At 39.8% G+C, this 13033-nt stretch overlaps 1 protein-coding gene across 6 annotated transcripts in view; it reads left to right on the top strand.

Moving 5' to 3' along the window:
* Positions 1–12950, top strand: part of NNT (nicotinamide nucleotide transhydrogenase) — a 92235-nt gene extending 79285 nt beyond the window's left edge. For all 6 annotated transcript variants that reach the window (XM_082750755.1, XM_082750752.1, XM_082750754.1 and 3 more), the window contains exons 20-22: positions 9198–9316; positions 10563–10678; positions 12172–12950. In XM_082750755.1, the coding sequence (XP_082606881.1) occupies positions 9198–9316; positions 10563–10678; positions 12172–12321 (385 nt within the window). In that variant the 3' untranslated portion in view covers positions 12322–12950. The remainder of the gene's footprint in view (positions 1–9197; positions 9317–10562; positions 10679–12171) is intronic.
* Positions 12951–13033: the final 83 nt, after the last annotated feature.

The following is a 13033-nucleotide window of genomic DNA, read 5'->3' as shown; positions in this document are numbered from 1 at the left end:
GAACTGGGAGGCGGACATGTTTGTTGTTTTAGTTACCCAGCTTATTGAATTCTGTTCTAGCGGCCCAGTCAGACCAAGACATTCCTGTTCGAGGAATTGGATGGCATTCTCCCTGAGAAATACATCATCATTAGCACCCTTGAAAACATTCCTTTACTGGAGAGCTTTGGATAGTAAGTGACAAAAATCTGAGGAATCCTGAGGTAGGGGAATGAAGAGAGAAACGGTGAAGTAACTTCATTTTGGGGAGTGAGGAAGTGGAATGTTCCCACACTCCCAAAAACCTGTTCTGAGTGTGGAAGCATGACTTCTCCTTGCCTGTAATCACAAGAGGAAGTGTCAGCTCCCTGGGGCCTGGTTCCTGAGCTGCCTAGTGGCTCCTCAGACCTCTTGTTTTGACTCTTAAGGTTTTATTGGTTTATAAATATTTATGCTTAAAAGCAGGAAGAATAAACAGGCTTCCAACAAGCGAAACTTCAAAAAATTTTCCCTTTGTTACGTCTTTTTCCTCATTAATTTGTCAGCTTCCTAGAAGCTTAGAGTAACATATTTAGGAGAATTGTGGGATGATAATACTGGGAGGCAGAATTCCCAAATGTTGTCAACATACATTTGAAAATATAAAACACAGTAAGAGAAACGAAACGAACTCTTTGAACATCTTGAGTATGAAAACACATTCTGTGCAGTGACTGGCAAAAACGTATGACCAAATAGTTGAAGGTTATAAAAGGATTTTTTTTTTTTTTGATCTGAAGATCCTTTGCAGTATTTATAATAGTAGGAGGCAGCAAAATGGAGAAAACACTAAATACTGTAAATGAGGCCCCATTGTCTCTGTAGTTTCTTTGTCTTATTGTTGAGTTGGGTCACTTGGCTCTTCTTCATGTTTTATTGCTGAACTAAATCTGGATATTTCCATAATGCAAGAAGGAAAATGTAGTTTATTTGAGCAGTTGTGGTAGGATCCGTGTGGTGAATGTTTTATGCTCTCTTTACTAGTCCCACATGTCCTAGGATAACTGCTGTAGCACACCCTGGTCAGGACATATTGTCTCCATGGCTCACGATCATGGGAGTTCACATCGTTGTGTCCCCTTTAGAACATGTGGTGTCTGAAATCTAATGGGAAGTTGCGAAAAAGTGTAAAAATGGGGTTTATAGCATCATGTGTTATAAAAGAAGCTTAGGAAACGTGTTTCCTCACTTGCGTTTTTACCATGTTTTATCCTGTTAACACGAAATTTCAAATCACTCTTGTATACACTCTTATTTGCTGTTGCTCCTTCTTGAGTAATTTAAAAGGCTCTGAAGATCATGTTGATTTATCTGAGTAGATTATTCCTCTTTTTTGAGCCGTGCCTGGGTCTATCGGGAACTTTTAATTAGGGACTGAGGCCTTAGTGTTTATTATATTTTATTACATTTTTATAGTATTTTATTATATAAGTTTCACACAGAACTATCATTTTCATATTTGAGAGAGGAAAAGAGCAAAAAAAGGAATTACATGGCATCTTTTTTCTTGGAATTTTTCTTGTTTCAAGATAAGTGAGACAATTATCCTGACTTAATGATGACACTTGTATTTGTCAGTTGAGGAAACCGTATTCTTTTGCCTAATTGTATCTGTGGAACGGTTAAATGTGGCCTTTTAAAATCTGATTTTATCAAAGAAGTGCGTCTCTGCATATTGTCATGAACACGTTTCCAGTGAGTCCAATATTCACAGTTACTAGCCTTAGTCTTTATTGACTGTATCATTCTTTTAGTCTTTTGATGTAGTTGTGAATACAAAGAACTGCTTTTATTGGACTATATTGCTATTTACTGGAATTTTAAGGTAAAAATTAGAAAACCAACTCAAATGTTGACATGAAACCAATATTTTTTAATGTAAAAATGTGTATTTTTCTATAAATGGTCATTAAAAGATACATTTATTTGAAAAATACCATGAACATTTATATTACACAGATATATTTGAATAGAATATTATCATTGAAGGTTAATTTATTAAAGGCTTATTATGCTTGGTATTGGTCTAAAGTATTTTGTATGAAAACTGCTTTATATGAACTATCTCACTTAAATCTCACAATAGTCCTCTGAAGAGGTTTGTTCTCAATCCCACTGGGTGCAGAGGAAAGGGAGGCATACAGAAGTGAGCTGTCCAAATGTTGGGAATCTGGGCAGTGGTTCTCCAGAACTTTCACTGCAATTCTTTACTACTTCCCTAAATTCTTTCTCTAAAAAGAGATGTAGAACATCTATGAGTCAATGGACCTTACTGGGCACATGGTGTTACTTAAAACCTTTTTTCTCCTTCCTTCCCATTGAGTCCCTAGAAGGAATGCTAGGTGCTGTGGGAGCTGATAAGTAAGCCACATTACTATGTTACTATGATGTTACTGTGTTGCAGTGCAACCTAAGGAGGAGATACATTAACAGAGTTCTGAGACCTGGAAGATCTTTCCGTGATCTCATTTTTGTATTTATTTTCCTTCTGCAGCATCTTGTTGTGGACAGGGACAGCTGATTCTGCTTTGTTAAGTATGTGCACAATAGAGATAATTTTCATGGCTCAAAGGGAAGAACTAAAAGGCTAGTAGGCTTTGCATTTTCAAATTCTGGATATTCTTCATACGATGATGGAACATTGATGAGCTTTGGCCATCAGTTCCTGGAAATAACTGGCCATGGCCAAACCAATGTCTGGTATAATTAACTGTAACACATACTTTGGAGATAAGCCAGTTACATGGGCCAGAATTGTTATTAACTCACATTGACTTATCAGTGTGCACATATATATTTCTACAAATTCAGTGTGTTCTGTTATTTCTCTCAAAACACTGGCATTTTCTTGTAAGAGCCTTGCGTGTGTTTTTCTCCAACATTAGAGTCTTAAGGTTTAGTATAATAAATTATTATGCCAACAGATAGAAAATGATCTGTCCTTTGGGATATTCAGCATGAGATATTGGTTAGCTTTGCCATTATTTCCTCTTCACAACTAGCTCAACAAATATAATGTCTTTATGCAGTCTGTAGCTAATCAAATGTTACAATAACAGCAAATACATTTAGAGCTCTTTGATTTCTAATTTGGCCCAAGACATGTCAGTTTAAGCATAAAGAGGATGGCCAAATGGATTAATTGAAAGATAAGCAAGGACAGTATTCAAAACAAACAAATTAATTAAGATGAAAAACTTACTGGAATAAAGGAGGTATACAGAATTGTTATCCAAAAGTAATTCATATAGTATATATTGGATTATTCAGCTAAAATAGAAACCCTAGTTCATGGAATTTTAGGACTGGAAAGGACGTTTGCGGTAGGCCGAATAATGGCCTTGAAGTGTCCACCTACAATTCCCAGACCTGTTGACATGTTAGTTCACATGGCAAAGGGGGCTTTGTAGATTTGAGGGGAGGATTTGGAGGTGGGGAGACTATCTTGGATTATTTGGGCAGGACCATGTCATCACTAGGGTTCTCAGAGAGGAAGGAGTCAGAGAGAGTCCTAGAAGAAGCCATAAGAGAGAGTCAGAAGAAGAGATATGGCAGTGGAGGCAGAAGTTGGAGGGATGCGTTCACAGGTCAAGGAATGGGGGCCGCCTCTGGAAGCAAGAGAAGGCAAGGGATGGATTTTCCGGTAGAGCCTCTGGAAGACATGCAGCTATGCCAACACCTTGATTTCAGTGCAGGGAAACTGATTTTCTGCTTCCTTCCGGAACTGTAAGATAATTGATAGTGTCATTTTAAGTTACTAAATATGTGTCATTCGTTACAGCAGCCATAGGACACTAATACAGACCTTAGATATCACATAGTACGTGACTTAAAAGTCTTCCTCAAGTCTTGTAAATTGGGTTTTGTGAAGATGTTTGGACCTGGGGGAGGGAGGAAACACTGATTGGTAAGATTGGGAGATTAGGAGAAATTTTCGGTGTTCAAGAATTGTTATTTGCATTTCAAAAGAGCACAAATGAGTAATTCGTGGCAAGTATAGTACCATTGACTTGAAGTAGAGCGGTTCTTTATTTCTGGAAATCCTGAATTTCATCATTGTCTCTTATTAGTGGTTAAGACAGTTGTTTTTTTAAAAAAAATTTTTTTATTAAGATTATTTATTTATTGATAGAGATCACAAGTAGGCAGAAAGGCAGGCAGAGAGAGAGGAGGAAGCAGGCTCCCTGCTGAGCAGAGACCCCGAGGTGGGGCTCCATCCCAGGACCCTAGGATCATGACCTGAGCAGAAGGCAGAGGCTTTAACCCATTGAGCCACCCAGGTGCCCCAAGACAGTTGCTTTTAATCCTCCCCAGTCCTCTCAAAGGGAGGATTGTTGCTGCAGCTGTCTTGTTGATTACGTGTCCGTAACCCAGCCACCCGATCTCTCTCCCCTCTCTCTCCTCTCCTCTCCTCTCCTCTCCCCACTTCCCCTCCAGCAACCCTCAGTTTGTTTCCTGAGATTAAGAATCCCTTATGGTCTGTCTCCCTCCCCGGTACCCTCTTGTTTCATTTTTCCCCCCCATGCTGCCTCTCAAATTCCTCATACCAGAGAGATGATATGATAATTGTCTTTCTCTGATTGACTTATTTCACTTAACAGCCTCTAGTTCCATCCACGTCATCACAAATGGCAAGATTTCTTTTCTTTTGATGGCTGCATAGTATTCCATTGTACATATATACCACATCTTCTTTATCCATTCATCTGTTGATGGACATCTAGGTTCTTTCCATAGTTTGTCTATTGCGGACATTACTGCTGTAAACATTTGGATGCATGTGCCCCTTTGGATCACTACCTTTGTATCTTTAGGGTAAATACCCAGTAGTGTGATTGCTGGGTTGTAGGGAAGCTCTATTTTCAACTTTTTGAGGCAACTCCATACTGTTTTCCGCAGTGACTGCACCAGCTTGCATTCCCACCAACAGTGCAGGAGGGTTCACTTTTCTCTGCATCCTCACCAGCATCTGTTGTTTCCTGACTTGTTAATTTTAGCCATTCTGACTGGTGTGAGGTGGTATCTCACCGTGGTTTTGATTTGTATTTCCCTGATGCCGAGTGATGTTGAGCACACAGAAAAATTTTTTAAATTCTAGTTCTTTCCTGTGCATTTGAAGACCATTTTCTTTTCTTCTGCTTTATGCAAATGAGGATGATTTGGTCAACTTCTGTTTTATTTGGTGTGCTTGAAAATCACGTTTTGCGTTTTGTTTTTTTTTTTTTGAGCCAGTTGATCTTTTTTCACTTGGAGGTTCTTTTCCAGGTCATTAGATTGTTTTGTGTTTCTCTTGAACTTTAGCCAAGTACCCTCTGATCCTTTTCAACCATAGCTCCTAGAACTAAATCTGTTGTTTACTTTTTTCATTGGGTCTAGTCAGTGATGAAAGTGAGCATACCTTTTCACGAATGTAGAGAACCACCCTGCTGTTGTTCACCAAATCAAACACCTTTGAAACTTCCATTCATCATATCTTGTCTTTTTCTAAATTCATGGAGTCAACAGGCTTAGGAATATATTTTAGTTATTTCAGTATAATGCACTTTCTCTCTAGGTCTGTTTTTTTATATTCATGCTTTAAGTACTGTATTATTATTCTTTCTTTCTTTCTTTCTTTTTTTAAAGTAGGCTCCATACCCAACATGGGGCTCGAACACTTCCCTGAGATCAAGAGTTGGATGCTCTTCTTACTGAGCCAGCCTGATGCCCCTAAAATACTGTATTAATTATTAAAGTATTAAAATGCTATTTATGTTCATATTTGAAGTTTAGTAATGATAAGCCCCATTTATTGAGATAAGCTGGGGTGCCTGAATAATTTTTAAAAAAATGTTTTATGCTATTGCCACTGTAAAAAATACTAAAATTTTAAAGTAGGTACCCCAACCAAGGAGTCGATCTGACATTGCAGAAATGCTTGCTCTGAGACACAAAAGAGCCACAGTACTGAATCCAGTCTGCATTACCACACGAAGAGTGGGAACATAAATTGTCAGTAGTTCATCTTATTTCTTTTGTTTTCAGGAGTGATTAAAAACTCTGGTTTGGTATCGATTATGACATTACGAGAACAATTTGCTGTTTAAAAAGAAAGCAATCTTGTCTTTAGAGAATATTTTAAAATTGTATTCAAGTGTCAGACTATTACAGTCCCCAAAATGAAAGGAGAATTTGTGGTTGAAGAACTTAAAACCTTATGAGGTGGTGAGTTTGGGTGATCGTGGTCTGGTGTGAACTAATTAATGACTGCCCTGAGTTTTATTTTCACTAGAAGAAAAGTACAGCTAGCCCACTGAGGGGAAGGATGATGAAGTAGTTGAAAGAGGTGAAATAGTTCATTCTGTCCAGGTAATTTCTAACTCCCACCCTGGGTAATTTTTCAGAATCGACTTGCCCAGCATTCCGCAGGTGCTGGCGAATATTTTACATTGTGCTGGATACTTTGTATACTGCAGTGTATTTTTCTCCTGTGTCAATTTTTCATGCAGAGATTTAATGTATTTTGTTTTATAGCTCTTAGCATTGTTGAAACGTTCTGGGCTCTCAGTTATTCTCAAAGAACACTGTGAATTGGATTGTTGGAACTCCTTCAGGCAGAGAGAAATAGGTGTTTCTCAAGCCTGTTCATGCAGCGTTTTCTCTAGCCCTTGGCAGAATGTGAGCTTGTAGTAACCGCAGGTTACTGCTTGGTGGGAAAACGGTGACACCGAGAGGCCTTAAGTAACCTGCCTGACATCAACGTAACTAGTAAACCGGGGCTGTTAACCAAGCGAAATAACCTCTCAAATTGCCTGACCACACTACTATATGGTATAGTAGCTCCAAGTTCAGACTCTGGAGGCAGAAAGACCTAGGTCTGAATCCCAGCTTAACTACGTACTGAAAAGGTTGTACAAACTGCATAGCACCTCACAAAGGGCCAGCATTAGCCATCCTATCTAAAGAGATCTACGTTCTTGCTTCTTTTTTGGTGGAGAGAAGAATGCAGCTCCACAGGCTTGTTTGACTGAGGATGGGGCTTGAATCACTTGCTGGACATTCTAATTCTTGGTGGAGATTTTTAAAAGACAATTAGGGATAGAATGAAATAACACACGAGAAACCCTTTGTAAATTGTGTTACAAGAGAAGAGCATGAAGTGGTAACTTATTTTAAATGAAGTTACTTTTTTTTCCCACCATAAAAAGTATATGTTTTCCTCCTTTTGGCATCTGTGAAACTGGGAAGATCCCAGCTAGGTCATTGATCTTATTGTCCTCCTAGCCCTGAAGCCCCTCAGTGACATGGTTTGACTCCCTCCCCGCAAACGTATACATTCTCACAGAAAGTTAGGAAACAATATTTAAAAAAGAGGAGTAGTACAATGACTATCTCTTGTATAACTGCTTAGAGGTAACTGCTTTGTTTCCTTTTAGCTCGGGGTTTCTGTTTCTGTTTGTTTTGTTTTGTTTTTAACATAAGTTGTTAATCTAGGAACATTTAGTGATCCCAGAAGGAAGATGATTTAAAAGTGAACTTGACAAAAGAACACCTGTCACTTGATGTCCTTTTTCCCTCTCCCAATTACAAGACCCTCATGTAGGCTCTTCGTTAACACTTTTAAAGATGTAGAAAATTATTTATCAGCTATTGGGGCAATCTAAAAGGCCATTTTAAATCTCTTTTCAATTCTACTTTTGGGGAGGAGTCAATTCCTTGGTGGCTTTAATCTGTTCCTCGCAGGACTTGTGTTCAAAGTGGGGAGGCCTGACTTGGCTGCAGTTCCCATGAAAAATAAAAGGCATCTTAAATGACCATAACTTCTGTATGAGCCAGCAGTGTGTTATGGCGGCTGTAAACGCCGAGGCCGACTTGGGCACTGTCAATGGAAGAGCGCAGAATGTGATTTTCTTGCTGCGCCTCGTGCATCTAGATCACGATATCCAGCATATTGTATTCACTTTGGGGGCCTAAGGTTTGAGCTGGATATTGACAGTGTAGAGACAGGTGACTAGGACAGCAGTGGGCTCTGTCGGCATGAATAGAACTGAGGGTGTTTTGCTTAGTAGGCATTCTAGGAGAGCTCAAAGGAGTCCTCATGAAAGAGGGAGTAGAGGCTATAGATGGCCAAACTACAGACCTTGGAAAGCAACGCGTTGGGGGTTCTCTTTGGCTGAAAATAAGAGTGTGTGTGTGTGTGAGAGAGAGAGAGAGAAAGAGAGAGAGCGAGCGAGAGAGAGAGATGTAATTATTGGGATTGTCTAGTAATGGAATTGACCTCTGGAGGGAGTGAGTATCTGGTTACTCAAAGTATTTAAGCTGAGGTTGGATGGATCCCTGCCAAGAACTACAATCAAATGCATTTCTTCGCTGCATTTATTCACTCTCACTTGCTCACCCACTCACTCCCTCCTGATTGGAGCTTTTCTGTGTGTCAGGCGTGGTGCCCAGTGCTGAGGATGCAGAGATCAATACTGTGGGCAAGAGGCTGCTTTCAGTGACCCCAAAGATCCCATTATGGTCGTGGTTGGAAGAAATTTCTTGATGCTTCGACTTCTTTTGCCTTAATAAAAATGTGGGGCTCTGATTTGTGTCTCACTCTTTCTTTGAAACGCTCCAGTGTCTTGCTATCACATTTCTCCTGGGATGCGGAGTCATGCTTCCTACCACGCTCGGAAAGATGGGAGGCCTTTAACTCCTGTAATGACAATCTTTTATTTCTCGAGCTTTGAACATAGAGGTTAAAGTTGAATGTGGAGTCAGTTTTTGATGGAATTGTGGTGATTTTTCATGGCAAGTGTTTAATTCCAGGCTGACTTACATAAGTTTTTAGAGATGCAAGATTTATCAGAAAGAATCATAAAAGAACATCATGCTTCTTAAATGTAAGGTGATATTGTTTATTCATGTTGTTGGGAATTTGTTGTACTTGAAACATACGAAGAGTCAGGTTCTAAGGTTACATTTATTTCTCGAGAGGAGCTCTCATTTGTGTATACTGAGAGATTAAACCTCCAACTTCAATATTTGTAGATTGATCATATATCTGGACCGGTTCTAGCCCCTCTTGTAGAGATCAGATAGTACCAGGAAGAGTGAAGGTGCCAAGAACAAAGTGTGCAGATCTGGGGGTGACGTGGGGGTCTCTGTACATTTTGGCCCATCATGTAAAGCCAACTGTTGATTTGTTTCATGTCTAGGTTTGGAATTCACCCAGTCGCAGGCCGGATGCCTGGTCAGCTGAATGTGCTGCTGGCTGAGGCCGGGGTGCCCTACGATATTGTGCTGGAAATGGACGAGATCAACCATGATTTCCCAGGTAAGTAGTGGGGGTGATGGAGAAGCTTGTTCTTAGTCCGAATAAAGTGATACCAGTCTTAGGACCTAAATTGTGGGGTTACTGAAGACCTACTAGTCAGATGAAGCGTAACCTGCTCCTAGGAGGTGTACAGTTGAAATGAAATAAATAAATGAAATAAATGAAAGACAGTACGGAATGAGGTCCAAGAGGCTCGTGAGTGGTAAGGGTACTTTTGGGCCTAGGAGGAGATGGGAAGGTGGTGAAAATCTCGGGGTGGGGCGGGGGCAGTGGAAGTCATTGCAGAGGGACTCTAAAGAGACCTGGCTTTCGGATCCAGGTTCTGACTCTCGCTTTTGGAAATGGATACTCAGCCTCAGGTTCCTCACGTATAAAATTGCTTCTGTTGATAATTTCATGTCCAGTTCTTTTCAGCATCTGAGATTTTACTGGTTTCCAATTGTAACAACTCACGGTCAAGAAAGTAGTTTTTGGTTTTCTTTTCAAGTGCCAGGACTTTGCTAGATAAGGTGCCGTACTTCATGGCTGTTGTTGGGTAGATGTTGAATGTTAATGACATTTGGCTCAAGATCATGTTTGTTAAAGTTAAACCAGTTCCCTCTGGCAAGTATCCACTGTAAACTTAAAAAATAGTGTTTATTAGAGAAAAATAATGAAGTTGTGTGTATATCTACATTCACATGGCATTTTGGCAAAGTTCTAAGGTAATTTATATTATAGAGGGAATTTGGGACATTTTATGCCCCCTTTCAGATTTCACTGTTGCTAAATTATGTATGAAACCTGCCAGTTCCAGAAATTATGGACGCAGCTTTAATACAGTACAGACCTTTAGACCATTTTCTTTGAGACATCAAATAGCATCTTATGTGGTCATTTTAAAAGATGAAAATGGGATGCAAATCTTATAAAATAATGTAACTGGCAAGATCATTGTGAGATAATAAAAACCGTCAAGTCAGATTGGGTAGATCCACTGTGGGGGAGGGGAAGCACAGCAATGCAAGGTTTGGTCAGGATGCTCAGGCTGAGCTGCAGGATCTACTGTTTTAGCTGTGTGACATTGGCTAGGTTACTGAGCCTCTCTGAGGAAGCTCTTTGTACAGTGCCTGGCACAAGTGTGAGTCCTATAAATATTAGCTTCTGTTATTGTTGTTTTAAAGTCCAGATCACTCTGATTTGCTTGAGAAAAAAGAAAATGACCCATTTGCATTTTTTATTTCTCTTTTTTTTCTTTATTATGTAGACACCGATTTGGTCCTTGTGATTGGAGCCAATGACACAGTGAATTCAGCCGCTCAAGAAGACCCCAACTCTATTATTGCAGGCATGCCGGTCCTCGAGGTCTGGAAGTCAAAGCAGGTAAGGCTTCAGACTTGTGTTTCATTGTAATCATCAGATGTCTCCTAGAACACGCACACAGAGCTGTCCTGGTTCACGTTGGTGAGGAGTGCCGATGCCTTTTGGGAGCCCCAGGAGCTGGAGTGGGTGTAGGGCCCCGCTGTCTCTATCCAGCTTCTGTCTGTTCGGTGGTCACCAGAGAACCCAAGTAAATGTGCCGGTCAGCATTCGAACTAGATGATGTTATGTGGGTGGATTAACAAAATCTGTAACCACAGCTGAAAAAAGAGCTGTGAGCTTTTGAAAAGAGTTTGGCTGACTGCCACAGAGCGTCCAGGGAAGCAGATGGCTTCCCTCTGGGACAGTGAGTCAGTATCATTGCCTTCATATATGAAGACGAGCACATTTTTTCAGTTAGTTTTTTTGAAAGGGCATCTGTTGTTGTTATGGAGTGTCCAGAAGAAAGGTGATTTAGAAATCCAAACTGTGACATGGCATAAGGAGGCAAGGCCTGCGCACGCACCTTCCCTCCATGGAAGCTACTGCTGGGCTATGGAGAACTCACAGGCTTGTCCATTTCTGCCGCCCTGGCGGAGGCCTGCTCTCCTTACCACTCTCAGGTCAGATCTGCATTTTAACCGTTGTAATGATGTGATGTACATTTCCCTCTCATTTTGTTTCTTTTTATCATAAATACGTGAGCTTGAAATTTGTGGTGGGTGAGATACGCACTTGTTCATGTGTAGATGGAAAATGATTGCACTGGTCATCAGTATTTGAGAGTTTGCAGAATGTGTTACTGTACGAAGGCCGTGTGAAGTGGGAGTAAATTTATATTGCTTTCATTTTTGGATAGATTACATGTCCCAGACTACCACAGAAGATCTTTCCATTTCTTTAAGAACTGACTTGATATTTAACTGAATAGCACCCTCCATAACTCATGTAATTGTAAGTGACTCTAACACATCGGTATTAGACAGACTGACTTCTTCCATTTTGTTTTGTAGGAGCATAATATTAGTCATTCGCTCTGTCTTGTGATGGGCTAGATTGCTCTTCGGGCTTTCGTCGTGGAACCTTCTGCCTCACTTTAAAGTGATGGAATAAGAACCATTCCATTTTCCCACTCAGCTACATTTATCTTAGGATCTGTAGCAGAAGTTTATGTGCCAAGTTTGTTCTCCGAAGCCCAGTCAGAGAATGATACTTATTTTTCTGACTAGAAGATGTTACACAGTCTGTATGGAGAAAAGCAATGAGAAGAAACTATGTTGTTAATACGACTTTTCTCTCATGGATAGGAGTACGGGCACATTTTAAAAATGAGAGTTAATACAATGTAAACATGTATTAAGAAAACATTCCCTGTGTGTCACAGAAGTCTGTGTACTCGGGACTTGGTTGTGGTACGCACTTCATTCAGAGCTAGGGCAGGGCGGTGCTGGCCCTGTCACGTCCCCGTCGTGTCTGTTAACATACACTCACTCTCTCCCTTTGTCTTGGCTCCTTAGGTCATAGTTATGAAGAGGTCCTTGGGTGTTGGCTATGCTGCAGTGGACAATCCCATCTTCTACAAACCTAACACGGCCATGCTTCTAGGTGATGCCAAGAAGACATGTGACGCACTGCAGGCGAAAGTGAGAGAATCCTACCAGAAGTAAATTTTAAAGACCTAGCTGTTGTCTGACAAAGCCACCTCTTCCGTTGTGGGAACAGACAAATCCCGTATCACTATATACAGCTGATACACATCTGTAGCAAAGCTCTTGGAAGAAAAAGAAGACAAGAAAGCGAAACATGTGGGGAGATTTCTCAGGAGCAGTGATTCCTTGATTTAAAAAAAAAAAAAAAAGATTCGTCATGTCTTCTGTGCATATTTTTTGTGTCATGAATTCCAGAATTATTTTCTAAAAGAAAGAACAGCCTTATTTTAGTTGTAATCCATTTGGATTTTTTTTTTTATTTTTCCTTAATAGTCAGCAGTGTTTTAAGAAATTAAATCTTTAGGATCTTAGTACTTACATTATATATGTGGATCTGAAAAATCTGACCCTGTAAACATTACCGCTACCTTCATTTATGTTATTTACAACAAATGCTACTTATTTGAAACTTCTGTCAACTCCTGAGCTGTCCTCTTACCATTTAACCATAATCTGAATTAATGTTATCAGATTGGCTTCAACTTTTTGAACTGTATTTCCAATTCTAGGCTTCAGGGATATATTTTCTGACTTCTATTTTAATATATTAAAGGACTAGATAATCTTTCAGAGATGCTGGAAACAAATAATTTGCTTTGTGTATTTCATCAGGACATCAATGAAACATGTAATTTGAAATTAGTATTTTTAAAAATCCATTTTCCAATCC

The sequence above is a fragment of the Mustela nivalis genome (assembly GCF_964662115.1).
Source record: "Mustela nivalis genome assembly, contig: HAP1_SCAFFOLD_1805, whole genome shotgun sequence".
Classification (NCBI taxonomy): Eukaryota; Metazoa; Chordata; class Mammalia; order Carnivora; family Mustelidae; genus Mustela; species Mustela nivalis.
Note: the sequence above shows the minus strand (reverse complement) of the source record. Positions and strands in the feature narration are given on the sequence as shown.